Source organism: Manihot esculenta, chromosome 16 (genome assembly GCF_001659605.2).
Source record: "Manihot esculenta cultivar AM560-2 chromosome 16, M.esculenta_v8, whole genome shotgun sequence".
Lineage (NCBI taxonomy): Eukaryota > Viridiplantae > Streptophyta > Magnoliopsida > Malpighiales > Euphorbiaceae > Manihot > Manihot esculenta.
The window spans coordinates 27,824,732-27,847,524 of NC_035176.2; the positions used below are offsets into that span (position 1 = coordinate 27,824,732).

General features: G+C 35.8%; 3 protein-coding genes across 5 annotated transcripts; 2 read left to right on the forward strand and 1 right to left on the reverse strand.

The window, feature by feature from the left end:
- Positions 1–3,620: 3,620 nt before the first annotated feature.
- On the forward strand, positions 3,621–4,807 carry LOC110604122 (mitogen-activated protein kinase kinase kinase 1). The gene has a single exon (XM_021742232.2). The coding sequence runs from the start codon at positions 3,964–3,966 to the stop codon at positions 4,651–4,653; it is 690 nt and encodes a 229-aa protein (XP_021597924.1). The 5' UTR covers positions 3,621–3,963; the 3' UTR covers positions 4,654–4,807.
- Positions 4,808–6,660: 1,853 nt separating this feature from the next.
- Positions 6,661–12,996, forward strand: LOC110603901 (nuclear pore complex protein NUP85). Of its 2 annotated transcripts, none has more exons than XM_021741901.2 (18): positions 6,661–7,250; positions 7,422–7,524; positions 7,623–7,733; positions 7,832–7,915; positions 8,106–8,177; positions 8,297–8,353; positions 8,684–8,803; positions 8,914–9,114; positions 9,267–9,377; positions 9,482–9,519; positions 10,025–10,181; positions 10,720–10,821; positions 10,921–10,977; positions 11,193–11,339; positions 11,478–11,548; positions 11,643–11,730; positions 11,977–12,033; positions 12,267–12,996. In XM_021741901.2, exons 1-18 carry the CDS (start codon positions 6,847–6,849, stop codon positions 12,462–12,464), a joined length of 2,178 nt encoding a protein of 725 aa, XP_021597593.1. In that variant the 5' UTR covers positions 6,661–6,846; the 3' UTR covers positions 12,465–12,996. The 2 variants fall into 2 exon arrangements, with proteins under 2 accessions (XP_021597593.1, XP_021597594.1); XM_021741902.2 differs by having other exon boundaries at positions 7,626–7,733.
- Positions 12,997–14,526: 1,530 nt separating this feature from the next.
- LOC110603580 (protein unc-13 homolog) lies at positions 14,527–21,070 on the reverse strand. 2 transcript variants are annotated; one of them, XR_002486151.2, is made up of 6 exons: positions 20,469–21,070; positions 19,087–19,953; positions 17,858–18,313; positions 16,044–16,233; positions 14,872–15,961; positions 14,527–14,807 (listed from the first exon to the last, which is right to left on the reverse strand). XR_002486151.2 is itself a non-coding variant. In XM_021741339.2 (5 exons), exons 1-5 carry the CDS (start codon positions 20,988–20,990, stop codon positions 15,027–15,029), a joined length of 2,970 nt encoding a protein of 989 aa, XP_021597031.1. In that variant the 5' UTR covers positions 20,991–21,070; the 3' UTR covers positions 14,527–15,026. The 2 variants fall into 2 exon arrangements, 1 of the variants encoding a protein (XP_021597031.1); XM_021741339.2 differs by having other exon boundaries at positions 14,527–15,961.
- Positions 21,071–22,793: the final 1,723 nt, after the last annotated feature.

Consider the following 22,793-nt stretch of genomic DNA (forward strand, 5'->3'; position numbering starts at 1 on the left):
TAATGTTCAAACTTATGATTTCTCGATCTCTAAGCAGACTGATAAATTCAAATGATATTGATCACACTATCAATTCATTTGAGCACGGCCATGCATTTCTCAGTCTCACTTATTGATGGGCCCAGAAGATATCTCTCTCAAAGAGAGAGATAAATTCTATCTTGATTGTTCAATATCCTCTACATAATTTCTGTTATACTCAATCATAACTTTTATGATTGTCCGATTAAAGACAGTGTTTAGCTATGTCAAAACATAACAGTCCTTATATTGGAAATTATGATAATCTCAAGTTAAAAGATTAAGACATAACTACTTTGAGATTCACTTATGACAATAACCCATGTAGTGATCTCAGTGCGAGTCCATCCAATACTTTGTTCTCTAACAAGTATCTATGATTATTGAATTATATCAACATATACATAATCATCTCATGATTATCAATCAATAACCATATTAGTTATATTTTATTATTATCAACATAATAATAAGTAACTAGGGATGTTAATCATTATTATGTAACATTGTAACAGCCCGGCCCCGTACGACCGGCCCTGTTACCGCTCACAGCCCGTGACCTTCCTCTGGGCCCAGCCACTGTGAGCAGCTCTTAACATCCCTTCACCCTCACGGGTTCCAGGCAGGATTTGTCCCCTTGGGTTCACGCTACGCGTCCTTCCCCAAGTGGATTTGGCCCAAATTTCCTTTTTGGAAATTAGGTCGCCCGGACGTGATCCCCGGCCCCGTGAACAGCTCTTAATATCCCTTCACCCTCACGGGTTCCAGGCAGGATTTGTCCCCTTGGGTTCACGCTACGCGTCCTTCCCCAAGTGGATTTGGCCCAAATTTCCTTTTTGGAAATTAGGTCGCCTCCCCCACTACTCGAACCCTTGACCTCCCACTTTAAGGGAATAGCCCTTAAAGTGGGAGGTCAAGGGTTCGAGTAGTGGGGGAGGCGACCTAATTTCCAAAAAGGAAATTTGGGCCAAATCCACTTGGGGAAGGACGCGTAGCGTGAACCCAAGGGGACAAATCCTGCCTGGAACCCGTGAGGGTGAAGGGATGTTAAGAGCTGTTCACGGGCCAGTGCCGGGGATCACGTCTGAGCTGTTACAAACATGCAAACAAATAATAATGATAGTAAAAACCTCTTTTATTAATAACCAAAATGACATACAAAAAGATCCAAGATAATGGCCTAGGGCAAATACACTAACAATAGGGTCTACTTCATCTTACCTTCAACCTCGGTGACTCGGCCCTTCAAGTTTGAGCATTCCTCGGCCAGAAGCTCCCTATGCGTCTCATTTGCGCCAAAATTTCATCTTAAGGCTCTAAAATGCTCCTTAACCACAAAGGCGCAAAAGGCACTCTCCAACGCATAATGAATAGTACTAACAAACAACTCATCCATCTCACTCTCGTTCAAGTGACGGCAGTCTATGGGTCTCAAAGCACTCTTGATAAGTAGGAGGCCTAAAGAAGGATCCTCAAGGAGAGAAGGTGTCTTATTTAGCACCAAGGCCAAACGCTGGATACCTGTAGGTCAGGAAGACTCGACCCCAGTATTCACAGGGGTAGAAGAAGAACAACATCAGTAGGAGGCATAGGGGCTGAGGCAAAAGTAGAGGCACTAGAAAGCAAAGACTCAGGTTGTGAAGGCAACAATTCCTCGGCCAAAGGTTGGGAAGAAAGATGGGGAACTACAATCACGTCCTTCGAAGGGCGAACACGCTTAGCAGGAGGGTTGGTAGCCTCAGTAGTAACAGCTTTGCCCTTTCGAGCAACACATACCGCCTCGATGAATCTGCTTGATCCGGTTATATATGCAAAAAAGAGGAAAAGTAAGATAGTCAGTTTGGAGAATAAAAATAATGGAAAAAGAAGTATTCCGATCTTGAGGCAAGGGTGCGCCGAGCGGGTGAGTAACACAGGCCTAGCCTGCTGGCAAATGACTCTGCTAAGATAGAACAACATTCCTCACCGCCTGGGTAATGTCGATCTTTCATAAGTATTTAGCCAATGCCATAAGGGAGGCTAAAGTCTCGTCCTTCTCTCTCATCGGATGGACCCCATCTTTCTTTAGCTCTACTTAATAGTGCCAGCTAGCTTGAAGGCGCCCAAAACCCCCTGGAGTATGATGACAAAGACAAAAAACTTACTTTTCCATCGTTTTAAAGAAGAAGGCATTCAGTAAAAAATGTTAAATATTTTCGAATGCTAAAATATCAGAATTTCTCATTCTTACGAGTATCCAATTGATAAAACTGTGAGAAAAGTGCTACACTAGGTTCAATGTGATTATTAAAACACACAAATTGAAAAGCCACTAAGACCCTCCAACTGTTAGGATGGAGCTAAGCGATAGAAAGCTTGTAAAATTGAAAGACCTCCATAAAGAAAGGGTCTAAAGGAAAACATTGACCCGCTTTCAATTGCTCCTCGAAGACTATGATAGTGTTACCAGTAAGAATCAAGTTGTTAGCATGAATACGGGGAGAATGAGTGAAAATCCGAAAAGAATTTTGAGGGATGTGATAGGTGTCATGCAAATGATCCACGTCACTGTTCGAAAATATGGACAGAATATCACTAAGGGAGCCACCCTCGTTCTTGGAGGTTTCCCTCAATGGGACAATGGGGTCTGGCGCTCGAATGCGGCCGTCCGAAAAGAAATAATAAATAAAGGCCTCGCTAGAGGTAGAGAAAATATTTCTATCCATAATTAAAGGGACGATGAAGTTATCATGAAACTGGAGGAGACCTTAACAAAAGTAAGAAGGGAGTTGACGGAGTGAATTTATCTTAAAAAGTTGCAGAAAAAAATATAAAAGGAATGCTTGGAGAAGACAATGGACCTTTATAAAGATAGTTTTGACAGTAGACATTAAATACGATACGATAAATATCGCAGTAGCCACCAAAAGAACCAGCATGCGAAGCGACATGAGTGGGCAAAGAGCCAACCTCAAGGGGAGCTTTGGGCTTATTGACGCTTCTGTAACTTATTGGGCCACATACTCTTTTTAAATCTTAATGAATATTATTACTCCTAATTACATAAGATGAAATGGTGTTTTGGATGTTCTTGCTTTCGATTCTACCTTTCAATGTGTGCCTCAAAACTTTAACCCATAAAGTGTCGGATATTCATTATCTCGTGGTATGAAGGCTTTGATAAAAGATTAAATAAATCAAATTATATTTTGTTATGTAGGTTTTGGAAAATAATTTATATTTAAAACATTTTTCGTAAAAAATATTTTTATAAAAAATATTATTTAATGGGATAATTTATTTTTTATTATTTAAATTTAATTTAAAAAATATAATTTATTAATAAATTTATATATAAAAATTTTAATAAAAATTTTAAAATATAAAAAATAATTTTTTTCTATATTTTTTACAAATAATTTATTTTTTACTTTAATTAAAAAATATTTTTTATTTTAAACATTAAAACATATGAAAAATAATTTTTTTACAAATATTTTTTTATAAAATAAACGGAAAGTAAACGAAAAAAAAAAAAGAAACTAATGATTGACCGCATCATTTTATTACGTAAAGGATGAGAGTGCCACTCGTCAAACGCATCATTTTGAAAAAACAAAACCGACGTCGTTTTTATTCTCTTTCTTTTGGTCTTTTTTGCCTCGCTACCACCGTTGACAAAAGTCATGGTCTAAAATTTTGCTTTTTCTACCGTAGCTTTTCCTTCCAAGATTCAACCAAACAAAACAAAAGAAGGAAAGAAAACAGTTTTCCCTCGTCCCTACCTTACGCTTTCTTCCACAGCCGCTATCCTTCACTTGCCCCACGTAACTGGAGAAAGAATATTCCACAATTCCTTCACAAAACCCTTTACGTACACGTCCTATACAATTTCCTTCTCCTTATCAAATATCCCCTCCATCGTCCACCAGCTTCATTTCCCTTATTCCCTCTCCAGCATTCATGGAATCCGTCGCCTCTTCCTCTCCCGACCACCGTCCCCAATTCCACTTCAGGCCTACCCAACCCCTGGCTGATCGAATATTCCGTGCCCTCCATCACCACCTCCGTCTCCTCCACCGTTCAGAATCCAACTTCTTTATCTTAGGTGCCACAGGTAATGTTTACACCGTTACTTTAACCACCACCCCTTCTTGCACTTGCCCTGACCGTAGAACACCATGCAAGCACATCCTCTTCGTTCTTATTCGCGTACTGGGTGTCTCTCTTGACGATGCTTGTCTCCGGAGGAAAACTCTGCGGCCATGTAGGCTCAGCCGCCTACTTAGCAAGCCGTCACTGTGTGATTCACTAGCGAGTGCCAGCGTCCGTCAGAGGTTTCATCAGCTTTTCTTTCAGGGAAGGCAAGGTGGGTTGAGGCCTCATGTGGAGATTGAAGAGGGAACGACGTGTCCAATTTGTCTTGATGAGATGGAGAAGGAAGAGAGAGTGGTGGCTTGTGGAACATGCAAGAATGTTGTTCATGAAAATTGCTTGATTAAGTGGAGGAGAAGTAGGGGAAGAAGAGGAGGTAGCTGTGTGATTTGTCGAGCCAGGTGGAGAGATCTGAGCGATCAGGAAAGGTATCTGAATTTGGCAGCTTATGTTAGCGAGGATGATACGGCCCAGAGTGGAAGTCTCTGTGCTGGCTAGACTGAATGATTCCATTCTGATCTGATTGATATGATTTGGAATTGTAAATTATGGGATGATTTCATTGATTTGATTTGTAAATAATTGAAGCATAGAGTAATTTGAAGAAAAATAATTGGATTAATGTATAAAATAAGTTAGATTTACTTTTCGTTAGATTTTAATTTTCATTAATACGAATGATTCAACTCGTCTAGTCTATATAATAATTACCCTTATTTCACTTCTTACAAAATAAAAAAATATAAAATAATATCAAATTTCATGTATATTGTGTATAAAAGAAAAATATTTCTCTCAACTCAGTTTATATAGACAAAACAGTAATTATAATAACACTTAAATAAAAATAAATGGATTCATATTTTTGTAATCCATTGTAAATCAAGTTTTGGCAAAAATTATCCTTAATAAGACTTTATTTGATTGGAGTTAAATTAATTTAAAAAAAATTAAATTTTTATAAAATTTTTATAAAATTGACATATTAAATTTGTTTGGCTGCCATTTCTTTTAAATTTTTTATAAATTTAAAAAATTTACTTCTTTAAAATAAATAAAGCAATTTAATTACTAAAAAATAAAGTAAATTACAGATTCAAATTAATTACAGATTCAAATATTAAAAGTCCCAGGTCCAACTATTACTATTAACTACTTATTTGGTATTATTTATTTTAAAAAAATTAAAATGAATTTTTTAAAAAAATTATTTAAAATTTTATTTTTTTTAAATAAAAATATTTAAGTTAAAAAGAATTAAATTTATTAATTTTAAATAAAAAATTTATTAAAAAATTAATTAAATTAAATTCTTAAAAAATTTTCCACTCTAACTGTCTATCTTAATTTATGTTCTTAATCGGCATAATTCAATAAAATTTGGTTGTTTCTTACTCCAGGTAACTGCTCCTTGTTTTTTTTTTTTTTTTTCCATATGCTAATTGAAATTATGAGATGAAATTTTAATATTTGAATCTGTAATTAATTAAACCAAAATAAATAAATTAGAACAAAGATTTTCATAGTCTTATTATATAATTTGGGTCATCAATTAGTATGCGTCACTCATTTTAACCAGTGGCCCAAATTGATGAGTTGCGTGCAAAGCTATGGCTCCCTCTCCCTATCCCCGGAAAATAAGTTGATTGAATTTAAAAAAACAAAAACATATTTTTTTATTATTTAATTTTAATTTTAAAAAATATATTAATAAATTTATATATAACGTTGTTAATTATATTCTTAAAATATAGAAAATAATTTAATTTTTATTAAAAAAATATTTTTTATTGATTTTTTTTAATGCTCTAAATATCAAAAAGTGTATTAGATTAAAGAAATAAGTGTAATGAAAACCCTTTAACACCTGAATCCTGCATTCTAGGGTACATTTTAGTTATTTCATGCATGTAGGAATTTTGTCTTTTTTGTGCTCGTTAACGTCTTTGTATTCCCTGCATCCTTTAACCTTTGTATGGATGGCCAACTCGGAGTGAATGGAGAGATAGCTGTGGTGCCTCGCATGATGGATCAGGTAATTTCTTGGGTTGGCCTCTTTTGATTCTGTAACGAATGAGTCGGAAACAAAGAGAGAAGCACCATTAAAGGTATGAAAATAAAGGGATGATGTCTCTAGCAATTGACAATCTCGGACACTGTGGTGTTGTTTCATCAGCTGGGGATGTGTGGTCGTGGGGAATGGAGAAAGGGCTTGGCCTCTGCCCAGATGCTAGATTTACTGGAACAGATGCAGGGAAAATAAACTAATATTTAATCTATCCACATTTCCTTATGTAGCCTTATGCTGGCAAAGATCACATGACTGATGTTACACTCTTTATTCAATATAAATAGATTTGGGGTTATTTGTCTCATAAAAAGTTTAGGGGGTGTTCTGGATTGAAAAAGTTTAAAGGCTAAAATGAACATTTGATATAAGTTTAGGGGCTAAATGAACATTTTGCCTTACTAAAAGGGAAGGAATTTTGGATAACAAATTGATAGCGGGAAAAGCTGAAACGCTGCGTTCTGTGCTCAAAGTAACCTCTCTCCTGACTCGGCAGTAGCACTCAGCAGACAGCGGTCAATCACTCCCATCTCCATTTCTCCAATTTTCTTCAGAAACCCCTCCAAAACCCTACCACACACTTCTCTAAAATCCAAAACCGGCAATCTAACTCTTTCGTTGCAATGCCCGGCGTCGCGTCCGAATCTGGCGGAGGTGGCGCGTCAGATTCAATAGGCGGTGCGCTGGTTCCCTTTTTGCCAGACTCTCAGGTTGCCGTAGTGTACCCCCTCCGCCACGGCTTAAAGCCCCCAATTTCCCGTGTATCTGTCTCTTGGGCTCTAGGCAACACCCTACGCGTCTCAGTTTTTCGCCCACCGGCCGTCGAATCAGACCATGATGACGATGTTGGGGGAAAAGTTTTGGAGGTGAAGCTAGGCGGCAACGGAGATGGAGAGCTTAGTGACGCGCAATGGCGGAGGATAGCGTACGGCTCCGTCTCTCCTTTTGCGCTTCTTCAGAGTCGCAGGAACTCAGCTTTGAGCTTGTCCAAAATGCAATTAAGTCCATCCCCATATCATCTTGAATGGTAATTGAACTGCAATTTTAGCCTTTCTTTGTTAAAATTGTAATAAAAAATTTCGCTCTGCATTGTTATATTACTTCTGTTGCTTAAGCAAAGCTCGCATGATCATGATGCTAATTATGCAATAATTATTTGTAGTTTATATTTTCTTATGGTTAAAATGTGGCAAATCAGGTGGGAATACGTAATGGAGTACAGCAAGGACATAAGTTCACTTCTTGGTCATCCAAAGTCATCTCCTGATCCAGTGATTGAAGACCCAAAGGAAGTTTTAAAGGTTAATCTCTGATTCAAATGTGTTACTAAGTGAGTTTCTTTTTCTGGTTTAAAATCGTTTCCTGTATAATTATCTAGTTTTTTTTTTTTTTTGTGTAGAAGGTTGAGGAACCAACTTGTTTAAAGGCTGCATGGGATCTGATGGAGATGTTTTATGCAGACAAGCTGTCCCAAGCATGGCTGCCTGAGCGTCTTGTCAAGTGGTTGGCGGTAATGATCATCCATACCTTCTGTTTGCTCATTTTTGGGAATTTTTTTCTGGAACCCTCTTATCACTTTGTTATTCATATGATTTTCCTTTGTTGAAGGATTATGATAGCCTCCTATCAGATACCCAGGCAACTGTGCATTTGAAACTTTTGGAGTTTCAAGGACGGCTGGTTACATTGCAGGTTTCACTAAACCCTGCTTTTTAAAATTCTGGTGTCTGTCTGCACCATGCCCATTTTTTATTAGAAACAAAAGAGAACTAATTTTAATTGTCTTTCAGCTGGGTGGTCTGGATTGAGCATTGCTTGCTGAAGTTTATGATAGAGCTGCTAGTATAACAGATAAACTTATTTTATTTTTATGACTTGTAAGGTTGTTGAGGATGATTCTAAATATTGGGAGGTGGTATCATCGGCTTTAGCAGTTGGTTGGCTACAGATTGTAGTAAGTAGTTTTGAGTCTAGACTTTGTTGTGGACTATCGTGTGTTACATTATATTTCCATAATGAAAAGTTGAGAAATGAATATTTTATTTGAATTGAACTCTGTATTTTCACTTGTAGGTGAAAATGTTGCGATTGCATGGATCTTATCAACTGGATCAGCTTGGCAGTAGAGAGGTTGGTAAGAATTATATAACAAAAAATTGAATCGATGTGCTCGGTTAAAAAAACATAATAATGCACTTATTACCATGCAACTTACCTTTATTTTGTAGAGTGTCACATTCTAGTGGAAGTGATAGTATTAAAAACTGTGGTTGGTACTTTGGTTATCTGATGTCTTGGTTTAATAGAAAATGTTCATTGTCATAATCATGCAAGTTGGTAACTTGATAGAAATCTCTCTTATTGATTAAATTTACATGGCATGGATTCACCTGACATCCAGTGATCATGTTCACAGCATTTTTTCTCACTTCATGTTTGTTTTTGTTTGTCATTGAACAGACAGAGAATGGTCTTGTAGAGACCGTTGCTGTTCTTATTTCAAAGATGCCACGCCTGTGTCCAGAATTGGAGGCTGGAAATTTGGGTGAATGCTATAAAGCCAAGCCTGATTTTATGAAGGTACTTTGATCTTTGGATAAAAAGTGATCATAGAAATCCTAGAATTGTTTTATCTTTATCTTTTTTCTTTTCTTAAAAAAAATTGTATTCCATATCTTTCAATAACCTAGGCATGGGAGAGATGGCGAGCACAAGTAACTAAGCTGGATTCCAGTGCATTCTGGGTTCAGTGTGATCACCGTCAAACTCGAGAAGGCTTGAAAAATTTGCTTCAGATCTTGCTGGGAAATGCTAGTATTCTTTCAACTGTGACTTGTAATTGGATGGAGCTGTATATATCTCACCTTCTATACATAAGACCATTTACCGTAGTAAGTGCCTAACTAGCCTACATGAAGGATTTTCATGTTTACTTGAGTCTAATAATATTTATAACTTAGATTTCTTGGTTTCTAATTCTATGTTTAAAATATTTGTATATTAGTAAACTGAAACTCCCATTTGATCCCTTTCCTGGGTTTAGGGTTTAGAAAGCTTGTACAGCTTGGCTCAGAAATGCATTCAGTTGAAACCAATGACCAGTCCACATAAGTTGATGCAGCTTATAATTGGAATTCTTGGGGAAAATACAGAGGTAGGCTACATGGCTCAGACATTGCCTGGCCATTTCTCTATTATTTACCTTTTTTACTTTATTTTTTCCCTTGATAAAACAAATTGGGATTTCAAATGCTGCAGCTTATACTAGCAGAATGTTCAAGAGGGTTTGGCACTTGGTAAGTTGCTTTAGTGTCTTGTTCTAATCGAGTGAAGCTTGGAAATGCAACTCCTTTTGTGTGTGTGTGTTGTATATGTTGAGATGAAACCCGTAGCAAAGGATAAAGTTACAGATGATGATGTAACCCATAGAATCAATGCAAGATGGATGAAATGGAGTGTGATGAGTATTATGCGACAGTAAGATCCATAACAAAGTAAAGAGTATGTTCTATAGGACTATGGTCAGGCTAGATATGTTGTATGAGAGTGAATGCTGGGTATCTAAGGTACAGCATTGCAAAAGATGAGATGTATGGCAGCAATGCAGATGTTAGGATGTCCAGTAACCTGATAGTGGATGAAATTAGGAATGATCACATCCATCAGAGAATGCTTGTAGCATATATTGGAGATAAAGTAAGAGACCCAACTGGTTTAGAATTAAGGCCTAGTTGTTGTTGATGTATGTCTATTGTTGTGTGTGTGCGTTGTGGAATGTGACATTTTCTTACATATTTGCAGGATGACAGCTCATGCCATGGAGTTTTTGACTGCTGGGAGCAATCAAGCAGAGGTTCTTTTACATGAGGAGCGTGATAACTTGGGGGGAATTAGTGTAATGGAGCTCCATCGACTTGTTCATGCCCAAGTTCTATCTTCTCATATCTTGACTTGGCAAGTAAGTCCAAATCACTTGAAGCATGATTATATTAGCAACTTAATTCCAAAATCGGGTTTAGTGCTGGGATTATTTTCAGGAGTTGAGCATTGACAATCTTTTTGGGTTGTTAATTTTTTGTAGTGATTCAGATTAATGTAGAAGGGGCTGCATTGCAAATGGACATTACATTGTTGTTTGGGCAGCTATAATCATGACAGAACCCCATGGCAATTTATTGATTTAATACAAAATAAGAATTGAGTTTTTAAATCACAAAGAAGTGTCACAGAAGTGTCCTTGTGCTTAATGCTCCATTGTATTCTGTTTATTGCCTCTAACTGGATTTCTGAAATTTAGTTCTCTCTTGCCCATCGAGAAAGTGTTATTTTCTTAGGTATGAAAGTTGAGGATGATGTTATATCTGGCTATTAATCAATTTGCTACTTGTGATCTCTATTTTGACATTTTGATGCACTAAATGCCTCTTAGTATTTTCCAATATATTCTTCATTTTATTGACACTTCTTCACTCATCCTGATTCTTTTGTGTCTACAGATTGCGCCGATTTATTTGATATCATGTATGAAGCAGGGAATGGGATTGTTGGAGATTTTATTGTCCAGGCAGCCTGTTAAACATAATCAATTGCTGATTAAGGTAACCAGCAATTGATTTATCTTTTGTTTCAGCCTTTTATCCTTATTGCCATTGTGAATTGATATTTTATTACTTGTTTTCGTTTAAAAAAAATTGCAGAATTTGGAGATTTGCCGTCTTTATGAACTTGACAGTGTCAGCTCAAACATCATGAAGGTACATGTAATCTTTGACACTGAAGGCATGATATACCTAGTTAATGATAGAAGACACGGGAGGAAAAAATGGATTTGATAATCTCTTGCAGATTTATGATTAGCCTGGAACTTGTATTTGCTGTATATAGGAGCATAACAAAGCTAATTTCTCTTCAGGATTTCAAGAAATTAAATGCTTTGTATTTATGATAATAATTTAGCTTTTATTCCTAGATTGCTGGAATATACCATTGGAAACATGGTAGAAAAGGTTCTGGAGTTTTTTGGCTTCAACAAGCTCGAGATGAAGTTTGTCTTAACAGAATTGCTCAGCAGTTGTTTGATACTGTTGGGAAGTCAATCTCTGATGAAAGTTTCAAGGTATTTTTTTTGTTAGTATTTCTGCCCATTCAATTAAGTAGTCAGTATGCTATTCAAAGTTTCTTTCAATTGCCATCTTAATTATTTTGCAAAGATTATAATAACTTCTTAAATTGATTTGATTCCTTGTCCATACAGCAATGGGAAGGTTTGATTGAATTGCTTGGCTCAGAATCTAAGCCTGTTGGGGGTCTTGAGTTCCTGCACAAGTATAGATTTTCCAATTAATTGTCTTTTTCTTTTCCTTTTTCCTTTCAGTTTTCTATTCAATGTCTTTCCTTTCTGACCTTAGTCGCATTACAGGTATAGGGATTTTAAGAGGTCCCTTAACCAGGTTTATGATGGAAAACCTACAGATGCTACTAAGCAAGCTGTGGAATCATTATTGTCGGTATGCATAGCGGACAAGCTCTTTTATCCAATAGCTGTAGTAACATGATTTTAACTAATTTGTGATTCCTAACACTTTTCTGCCATAGGCTACAACTCCTTGAAACATTAAATTATTGTATAGGCATTCTTAGACATGAATTCCTGTTCTATATAGAGGATCTTCAGCTGGCAAGGGAAAATTCTGTATTGTTAATATTTCTTATAAGGTTAGATTGCTGACCACTTTCTGCTTGTGAATATGCAGCTTATGAAGAACCCTTCTACACCTCAACGGTTCTGGCTGCCTCTTCTTTATGATTCAGTGAGCCACTCTTTTATCTCAGAAGTCAGCAATAATAATGATGTCCTTTTTGTTGTGTATATATACAACTAGATGCACAGAGACAACAAAATATTCTTTCAGACCCTTCTAATTATAGAGATAGCGTTTGTGATATGACCGAAGTTTCTGTGGATTTCAGAATAACTTTCATTGCTCTAGTTTGGTAACCATGCATGATTGTGTATTCACTTTTGATAAAATTTTCCTTGCAGTTGAAACTACTTAACTGGCAGGAGCGACCCTTATTGAATGTGTCTCAAACAAATCTTCTGTTGAATAAACTGCAAGAGTTATCTATGGCAAGGGTGCGTCCAGACTTTATTGAAGCTGACTTGCCACCCCAGGCCTTGAGCTCTGTAAGACTAGCTCTTGCCACAAATCTTGGCCGTGCCATCCTAGAAGAGTCATGATATGCTTTGTGTGACAAGTTTGAGGACATGGTTGAACCTCGCCTTTGTGTTTCCTTGGTTACAAGCATTGACGGCCACTATCATCCTGGTGAAATTGGTATTTGGCAAATTCTGGGACTTGGGTAACATGTCTATTTAATCTCGAGACAGCTAACGGTTCCTCTGACAAAGAGTTCATGTTATTATAGAACAGCAGCAACTTGGAGAAGTCGCTAATATTGAGTTTGAGATGTTAGTATAGAGGGGTTTGAAATTGTTGTAAAATTAGCAATTGCTCTTACTGAAACAAGAGATGCCTGTTTGAGGATTTGGAGAATGTTTTCCATCTAGACTGTCTATCGAATTGAAAGTATATTGCCAGAATGGTATCACTAACCCAGTGTCTGAAACTTTTACTTGAATCAGCATCAATCCTTGGTTATTCATAAATATGTGAATCATGAACCGAGGAACATTTGCCGTACTTATCCTGTAACGTGCTTTCAATTTGTTCATTCGATTTTAATTTATTTCTTGAAACTTCTTTTACTTTCATTTGATTATCATTTAAGTTTCTTTTATTTGCATCCCGCTCCATCAAATACTATCCTTCTATCAGCATTTGTTTGGAAAATTAAATGTTTCAAGTAAGGTGAAGAATCTGATATGGTGTTCATGTGTTGGTGCCTTTCCTGTCCATGTTAACTTAGTCACACATGGAGTTGATGTTTCTCTATTATGCTCAATTTGTCACAAAGATATGTAAGATGCAAGTCATGCTTTTCTTCATTGTCCATTTGCAGTGCAATACTGGATGGAACTTGGCTATTTTAACTGAAGGAGTTGTCCGACTCTTTTGGATTGGGTAGATGCTATTTTCTCTATCTATGATATGGACATGATTTGCAAATTTTTTATGCTGCTTTGGTATCTTTAGTGACATAGAAATCAATTGGTTTGGCATAGGTTTTTGCCTTTTCTACCAACTCAACTTTGTCCTCATGCATTAATAAATTTATATGAATGGGTTAATTCTCATTGCGGCTGGGTGTCATTTGGGTTAGAGTGCTCATACTCTTACTAATTTGATTAATTTAATTAAATTTTAGTTAACATTTTAAATCTTTAATTATCTAAAATTCTCATGAAAAGATTAAGTATTTTAATTATATAATTTAGAAATTTTCTGTACGTAAGAGTTCACAATTTAATTAAAATTTAATTTTAATTAATCAAATTATTTATATGATAAAAATAAAAATATTAAATTAATTTAAATTTAATTAAAATTAATTTAAAAAATTATTATAATTACAATAAAAGTTAGTAATTTTTTATTTAAAATTAAAAATTTTAAATTATAAATATAAAAACTCATAAAAGTCTTTTTAAACAATAAACCTTTATTAAAAATAAAACTTTAAACAGCTCAAAACTCGTCGTGAAGCTTGTGATTCCGAAAAATTGTCCCAATTGTTTCAAATCGTAGCTCTTCATACGAGGAAACAAACTGTGGTCTCTAATCATTTAGGTAACCTGATTATATACATATAACAACTTTCAACGTTCCGTACATCGGAATTGGAAACTGGAATTGCGTGAAGTTAGTCTTTACTTAAAGATTAGGCAAAGAGAAATCCGTAGAATCCAACCTTTCAGTTGAGGTGTGGACAGAAGAACTGCAAAAATAGACGCTTGACAGTTTCAAATTTCTCACCAAAAACTACTCTCCTTTTTCAGCCAAAAATGAAAAAATTATTAATGTACAAATTAATTATGATAACTCATATGAGACTTGTTGTGATAAAACAATTTGCTGTAACACCCTCGGAATTCTTCAACAAAAATATAAATTAAGCATCAGTTCATGATCCATTTCATTGCACATTAAAAATTGGTTATGCAAATCCAAAATGCTTAATCATTTCAAACTTCTACTAGATTAGTAGTAGATAAGATAGAAGACAAATCACACAAAATAAAACTGTTTTTACATGTCTAACAAGTCATAAATGACATAAATTACCTCTAACGTACATATAATAAGTTCAATTCGTGAAATAAACAAACATGATAATATCAATTGCAATCAACAAAAGCCAGCCTTATGATACAAGGTAACAAAATAATGTATCAGCACTGTAATGGACACAATGTGGCTATACTATATAGAAATACATCCCAATATAAAGGAATTTAAAAAATAGGGGACAAAGAACCTGAGAAGGTAATATTAAATAATATAGGTAGAGAATAGAGAGAGGTATAGATAGGAATCAAGTAAACTTCAAAAAAAAAAAAAAATGAATAAATAATACTGGATCTCCACCTACATCCTTCAAGTAAAGCTTCCAATTCTGGATCCTGTTGAAAAGCAATACTTAGCCAAAACACTTGTTATGTACTATACAAATTCACTGCTAATTACCTGAGGCATCAACCAGCTTGCCCAACTATGACGGGGACAAACTTGTCTGGATCATCATTGCTAAATACAACTATAGTAGCATACTGTTTTGCATGTGCAGTTTCCGATGAAAGAAGAGGCTAGCCTCAGTAGCATGCACAGCTCCTCAAATTTGTTTACAGTTTCTTAGGCAAATTATAGGTTTTCTTCAGGAACTTTGTAGCTGCTTCATCATTCCGGTAACACAACACTCGAAGGAGTGTGTTTGGCTCAGTAGGATTCCACTCTCCTGAAGTTGGAGGTAATGGAAGTCTAGACCTGGCAGAAGAACCATATGCCTCCAATGTTACACGTCTGAATCGCTCGATGAGACTCTCCGTATCAGTTCGATAAAGGGGAAGAATGCCTCTTACTGTAACAGAAAACTTATCTATCAACTCAGTAGGCAAGCCATCCCCATTGGCATAAAATAGATCTTTAAGGGATTTAAAATCATCCTCTATTATTTCAGAATCTTGACGGGTGAAAGCACGGGACGGGCCTCCAGCAAGCAAAACAAGCAAGAATCCATCAAAAGAAGCTCTCATTAGGTCAGTAACAACCCTAGTTCTAACTCTTTCATGCATGCTATCTGATATGATGATCAAGTTCCGCTCAAGCTCCTGAAGAAAAGGCTCAATTCTAGAAGATGATGGCTCCCCAACATACAAACCATCCCACAGAACATGACTCAGATCATGAAATACAATTTTATAAGCCAGTGCCTCACTGAGTTGTTGAACTCCCTCCACACAAGCAGATGGTGTGAGTTCAAACTTCTTCGCCAAGCCATTAGAAAAGTCCTCGGTATGAGCTGATTCGGAGTTTCTTAGATGAGTTATTATCCTCTTCTCCAAAACATCCAACTCCGTTCGGATTCGGTGCAATGTGTTTATTCGCGCACACAACTGGGGTATCCCAAAAGAATTATCCCCATTTATTGTTGCAACCTGAGAATTCTTTTTCTGCGGATTTGGTGACTTTTCTTTCTTTTTCCATACACCTTGAAACTTTGATCCTGTTGTACATCTGGTTAATGCTGGCATAGTTGGTATGTAAGTGTTCCGTGATCCTACAGATTACAATCAAGCTTACAGCTATTAGAAACCCAAAAATCAGAACACATGGATAAATTGAGCATTGCAAAACTTTACCACAGCCCGATTTTGCCTTGATTGCATAATATTGAAGACACCTATCCAAGCCAGACATCAAATCTGGTAGCAATGCTGGATGCATCGGTATTGGGAGCTGAAAATAAGCATCCAAAGTTTCATCAATAATTCGCAGGACTTCAACAGCAGATGGAGCAAATCCTTCTTTATTCGCTTTTGGATTCCACACCTACAAATATTGCACCAAGATGGTCAGCCAACAAAAAGCAAATGACAAAATCATAAGAGAAAACCATCTAAAAAATTAAGCCATTAATATCTAGAGATTCCTTGGAAGAAATCTAACAGATAAGAGAACAAGTTGAAACACTAAAGATGGGCAAATGTTAGCATTAATCTATTTTAATGTAGAAACCAAGTCCCATTTTCATAAGAGAATTCAACTAAATCATCCAGCCAAATACAACATCAATATGTAGCAGCCATTTGTTTTTCAGCTTTCCACATTCATAGGCTTCAGAAGTTGTGTTTTGACAGGCTAAATGGCATAATGGACTTGACTAAGGTTGAGCAGTTTTCTGTTATAACCAAAAAATTGAACCGAATCAATTCCCTTTTCTTCGAGTTCAGTAAAAAAAATAAAAATAGCCGAACCGACCAAATTTTAAACCCCAACTTGGTCTAGTCTACTTTAACTCTTAAGCCCACAAGTGTGTGCCGGTCCACCATCGACACACCCAAGGGCCAAGCTCAACTGACATACCCAACAACCAACTCTCATTTTTCCAAGCCCAGTCCTGTCCTCATTTTCCCCTCGCTCTCAGTCAGAAGACCACCTTCTCATTCTCAATTAGTTACTCTTTTGCCTCAATCCTTGGTGCCTTGCCTCAATTCCTCAACACCACTCTCAGTCACACCTCTCACTATCCTCCTCCTCAATACCACCCTCGACAAAGCCTCAACCCTCACTTGACAAACGTTCATGTGATGACCAAGAGCAATCATCCCCATGTTCCCCACTCTCAGGTCCCAATCATCCCCCAGCTGCATCTCCCACCCACCAAGAGCAACCAGTGCAAGTTCATCAGATGAACAGAGCTTTTCATATTTGGCATAGTTGGGAGATTGTTTATTTAGATTTTTTGACCAGATTTTTTTGTTATAGATCACTTGGGTGGATAAATTGGGTTTATTTGTTAGGTTTGTACTACCTGTGTCATTGTGTTATTTATCAATGAGAAGATTTGTTGTTGGTTCTGAGAAAATTTGTACAGCCTGTGATGTGATATTGCCATACTGGCTCTGTTTTTTCATTATCAATTAATTGGGTATGGAAACAATCGATTAATTGGGTATGAATGTTTCCATAACACACGTTGATACCAGTTCAGGTTTCTTTGAGAATACAGATTCGGATTTCTTAGTATGAATGTTTGCATGAAAACCCGTTGAGAACTGATTAGGTATGAATGTCGGCATGAATACTAAGGACGCTGCAAAACTGAGATTTGAGAACAACGATTCAATGCAAATTGAAATAACCGATCGACCAGACCGAACCGACTTGTGTCAGTTTGGCTTGTTCGATTAGTTTCTTAATATCAGTTATTATAAATTGCACATCACTTTTTCAGTTCAGTCAGTTTAGAAACAAACATTTGCTCTGCTTTTGACTTTCATGAGATAAACATAATAACATTATAAGCTAGCTACTAGTAATGATAATAATATCAGTAGTCAATATCAAGTTCAAGAATAAACCTAACAAAACAATAAAATTATTGACCAAGGCAAATGAAACAGCAATCTATCAGAAGGAAAAACCAACCCAAAAATGAATAGAAGGTGAATACCTCTTGTTGCAAATTTCTGTCAACCCATTCCTTGAGTCTATCTAGTCTTGCTTTGATCCATGCTTTTACCAGATTGGCAATTGCAGCTTCAGCTTCATATGGAGGCATTTCACGGATTATTGCCTTTCCACCATCATCACTATCCACTGAATCTTCTACAGCAATTTGCACAAGATCTTTCTCCAGTTTATCTGCAGCTCTCAGCACTTGTACAGCATCTGGTGTTAATTCTGTTATGCCGGATATGAACTGTTTTAGCTCATTTCCATAGCAAGCATGCAGTGTGGCCACAGCCACACCTGCTGCAAAAGGGTGCCATCTCTTAAGTATTGGACTAAATACTCGCTTCTCATTAAGTGCCAGTTCACCAACATCCTTCGCAAGGATTGCCAGAACAGGAAGAGGATTAGACTGATTTTTGGATGCTCTTCTGCTTGAGTCTGCTTTCTCCATTCTCTATTTCACAACAAGGGAAACAATAATAATAGCCGACAACAAAATACAAAAGAAATAGGTACAGTTTCAGTGGTTGATTCCAACCCCCCCCCCCCAACCACTTTGCATGTGTATGTGGCATGTGTACATATGCATTCACATAATGGTTATTGTAAATGAGTGAATTGGAGGTATGTTAGGGACTTAGGTTGACCAAGGAAGGATGCAGCTCGTCAGAGTCAAGACTGGGCCGTAGTGTACTAAATAAATCCATCAATCTACTAAAGTCTCAGTTTTCTCACTTGTTCAACCTTGAGGTGAGTTTTTGAAATGTTGCAGTAGGATGACATCCTGATAGCTCAGATGCCCACCAGCAGAAATGAAAAAAATTAAATGAAGCATATTTGAAAATGACAAAACTTCCACAGCCTCAAAAAAAATCTCTCCTAAAAATTGGCAGATCATACGAGTTTGGATTTTTATATATATGTGTTCATTTTATTGATTTTTTTCTTCTAAAATTACACCTCATGCTGCAGGCGCAGGGGCTGAAAAATAAGATAAAAAGACAAAATGAAACCACAATGCTCCAACTGATATCTCATTTCTTCAAACATCAAGTAACATTGATGTCTGGACCAAGTGCCCAAATAATTTAACACACACTGTATTCTCAGTCCCAATCTACATGCATAAAGTGGTAGGTGCTTTCATGTTATAGATGCTAGTGCTTCTGACAATAGTTCATGTCAAAAGTCAACTATTAGATTATCATGTTGATAGGAAAGACTTGCCTGAGCAAAAACTGTGCGCAGTGAGGACCTGATGTAGGTGTCAATCCTACTTCGAGCAACATCAACATCTCCTTTCCGTTTTCTGCGATACTCATTAGATATATCCTCAACCAAAATCTTGGCTGCAGACACCCCAAGAGAAACAATACTCTGCATGGTCTCAATATTTCCATTATCAAACGTGTCATGATATGCAAGAAGCCTTTTCTCTGCCCAACCCAATATAGAACTTAATGTAGAACTCAAAATTTTGGCATATTGTGGATCCTTTGTTGTCTTTGCATCTTTAGCAACTTCAGCCAGCTGACCATCAGCAGCATCAAGTAGGTCTGTTTCCACTTGGCCAGTTGCAACAAAGCGGTGGAATAAAACCCATGTAAAGCAGACGTTATGGAGGACTTGGTTCATTCCAAGGACAGTCCAAGTCTTCTTTATGTGTTCCATAAGCTCATCAACTTCCTCGATGATAGATGTTTCATCATTAACATCAAAGCAAGCTTCTAAAAGCATTTCATAGAGGCGGAGATTCAATGGAATCCCATCAGCCCAATGGCAAATCTCAGAGAAAGATCCATCAGATCTACTGGCAAGAGACATAACAGCACTACGGAGAACTTGCATCGACTCATTGTTCTTTCCAGTTTCTATAGGCCTGTCCAAAGCACCATTAATAATTTGCCGCAGCCGTTGTGAAGTAGGATTTGACTTTTCAAGGGGTACACGAGGATGTGTAAGAAGTCCAGCCTCAAGAACTTTCATAGTTCTCTTCTGCCATGTTTCATATTCTTGTTGATCGGTAAAATCTGAATGCTTAAGCTGCTGCAATAGCTCCAGTGGTAGAACAACCGACTCAATTCGCCTTCCAACCTGTGATGAGCATGTTAATAAGTGAACCACATCATGAAATGAAACCACTACAGACTTTTAAAAAACAATGTAGAGTACAGACAACGAGAATATGAAAAAATTCCCAAAGCAAATGCATAAACCAACAACAGAGCAAAGACAAACGTAAAACGGCATTGCTGCATATTGACAACAAAACATTCTGGATTCATTCAGCTCCCATAAAATTCAAATTTTCGAAATTAGTCAGTAGTAATTAGTAACGAATTGCATTTATTAGAATTATGCTCTCCAACGCAAACTAACGAATCATTAATTCATGATCCACATATCGCATCTTATTTAGCAGATCAACCTACAATCTTCAGGAAAAAAAATGGATGTTTCACTAAAATCAACACATTATCGCAACAACAGCACTAGATCGACCAATATTCAACACCAAACCAAAAAATTCCCAAAATCATGATAAATGCACAAATATATAGCACATGCATGAATTACTAAACGAAATGAAGACTCTAAATCCTGCTAACCTGACCAGCAGCAACCCTCACAAGAGCTCTCCTAATCCTTGAATCTACAGTCTCCGAAACCCGCATTTGGCTCCTCATCAACTCTCCAACAGTCAAAGGCCGCTTGGATTTGCCCTGGCCCGAGCCTGGTCCCGAACCGGGGCTCTTCTTAGAACCAGAGCCTGGCGATTTCAAGCCAAAAGCCTTCTTCATTTTACTAGCAGCGGCAGAAGTGAGAGAGCGCTGCAACGCGGGTGAGTTAGGCGAGTGAGGTGAGTGATGGTTAGTCGACAAATCGGAGTTGGATGTGTTAGAGATGTAGGTGAGGGGCTTGCCAGCAGAGGTGCGGGATACGGCGACAAAGATCTCGTATGCGGTGGCTCGCAGGTCAGAATCGGTGAGCTGGGAGGAGAGTTGGCCGAGTGGAGATTCGAGATCGGAGGTTGTTAGTTTAGAAGGCATTGTTGGCGGTGGTTGAATAGGCGGTGGAGTTGATTCTCTCTTAGAATGGCCTAACGAGAGGTCTCTGAAAAGAGAAGCCATTAGGTGTCTCTGTGAGAGAGAGAGAGCAGAGGGAGTCAATAGGATGAACCAGAGAGAGAGAGAGAGAAAAAGGAGCTGTTTTTCTTCTTCTTTTTTTTTCCCTTTTTTTTAAAAATATTTTTTTACTAGGTGAGAAAATGGTGGATGCTGTATGGAACATGCAGTGGTCCTGATATTCTGGTAGGCTTTTGTTCTTATTTATTTTTAATAGATATTTATAAATTTATTTAAAATCCTTAAATTTTTTTTATCTTATTTATGTATTTTTGAAATATATAAAATAAAAACGTTTTTATTATTTTTATATTTTATTTACATAATTAGCAACAAACAGCTTGAAAATGTTAGTTTACTAAATGGAAGGAAAAGAAAAAACATTTGATGTATTCGATTGGTTTGATTTAAAATTAAATTAAATAAATTAAAAATTAAAATTTTAGTATTTATAAAAATTAAATTAAATTAATTTTAATTAAAAATTAAATTAAATTAAATCGATTTGATTCGACTTAATTTATTAGTTTAAATTTTTATTATATTTTTTATTTTTTAAATTTTATTTTTAATATTTTAAAATTTAATTAAAATATTTTAACTTTAATACGATTTAATCTCTATATTATTAAAAATAATATATTATTATCACTAATCGATTCGATTCAGTTTTTTCTGATTAAAATTGAATCAAACTGAAATAATAGAAAATTTTGAAATTAAAAATTAAATCGAATCAAAATGAATAAAAAACTGAACTTAAATTTTAAATTAATTCAATTCGATCGATTTTTTCAGTTTAAATCGAATATTGTTCGCTCTATAATAATCGGATACACTACGTGTATAAGATAAGAATTTACTTGAATTACCAAATAACATATTTTTAGAAATTAATTATATAAATCTTTTAATTAAAATTATATAATAAATAAATAAATTGAAATTTTTGTAAGAATGGCATATAAGTATGCCTGGTTTAATCAATTTCAAAAAAAAAAAGAGTATGCTTGGTTTAATATCAACATTATGATAATGTTAATGTTCTTGGTTTATTATTGTTTTAATATTTTTTTAGAAAATCTAAAATAAATATAATAATATTGTAATTTATATGTAAAAATCAAATATTTGAATTAAAATTCAAACCATAGTAATGGTGGAGTGAAAACAGAATTGAAATTGAATCGAAATCTTATCAAAAACATTTAAAATTGTGTGAAATCGAAATTGAATTTTAGTTTTAAATTTGATTATTAGTTAAAATCCTATATAAATCCAAATTAAAAACTTCATAATTGTAATTGAATTTTAAACAGGAAATTCTATGTAAAATAATAAATTAATGACAAATAAATGTATGCAAATTGATTTTATAATTTATAAATTTTAAAAATATTTTAATAATTAATTTAATTAATATATCTACTATTTATAAGATCATTACTCTATATAAAACAGTAATTAGGGATTTAATTTTTAATTTATTTGATTTACTTAAATTTTAAACTGAACGGGAGTCTACATATAAATGGAACAACTTGCGGGTGTTGACGCTTCCTTTGATGAAAACAGGAGACCCAATTAGGAAACAAGGCCACGACAGAAACCACGCACCAGAAAATAAAAAAGAAGGCGCGTGATTAGCCACCCACCAAACCCAGCTAATGAAAATTATTGAGTATATAATAATAATGGTATGAAAGGAAGCTGGAACATCAAGGCACAAACAAAAGTTTCGATTTTGACAGTTAATTTAATAATATTATAGTAAATATATAATATAAATAAACTGGTAGGGACACGCAG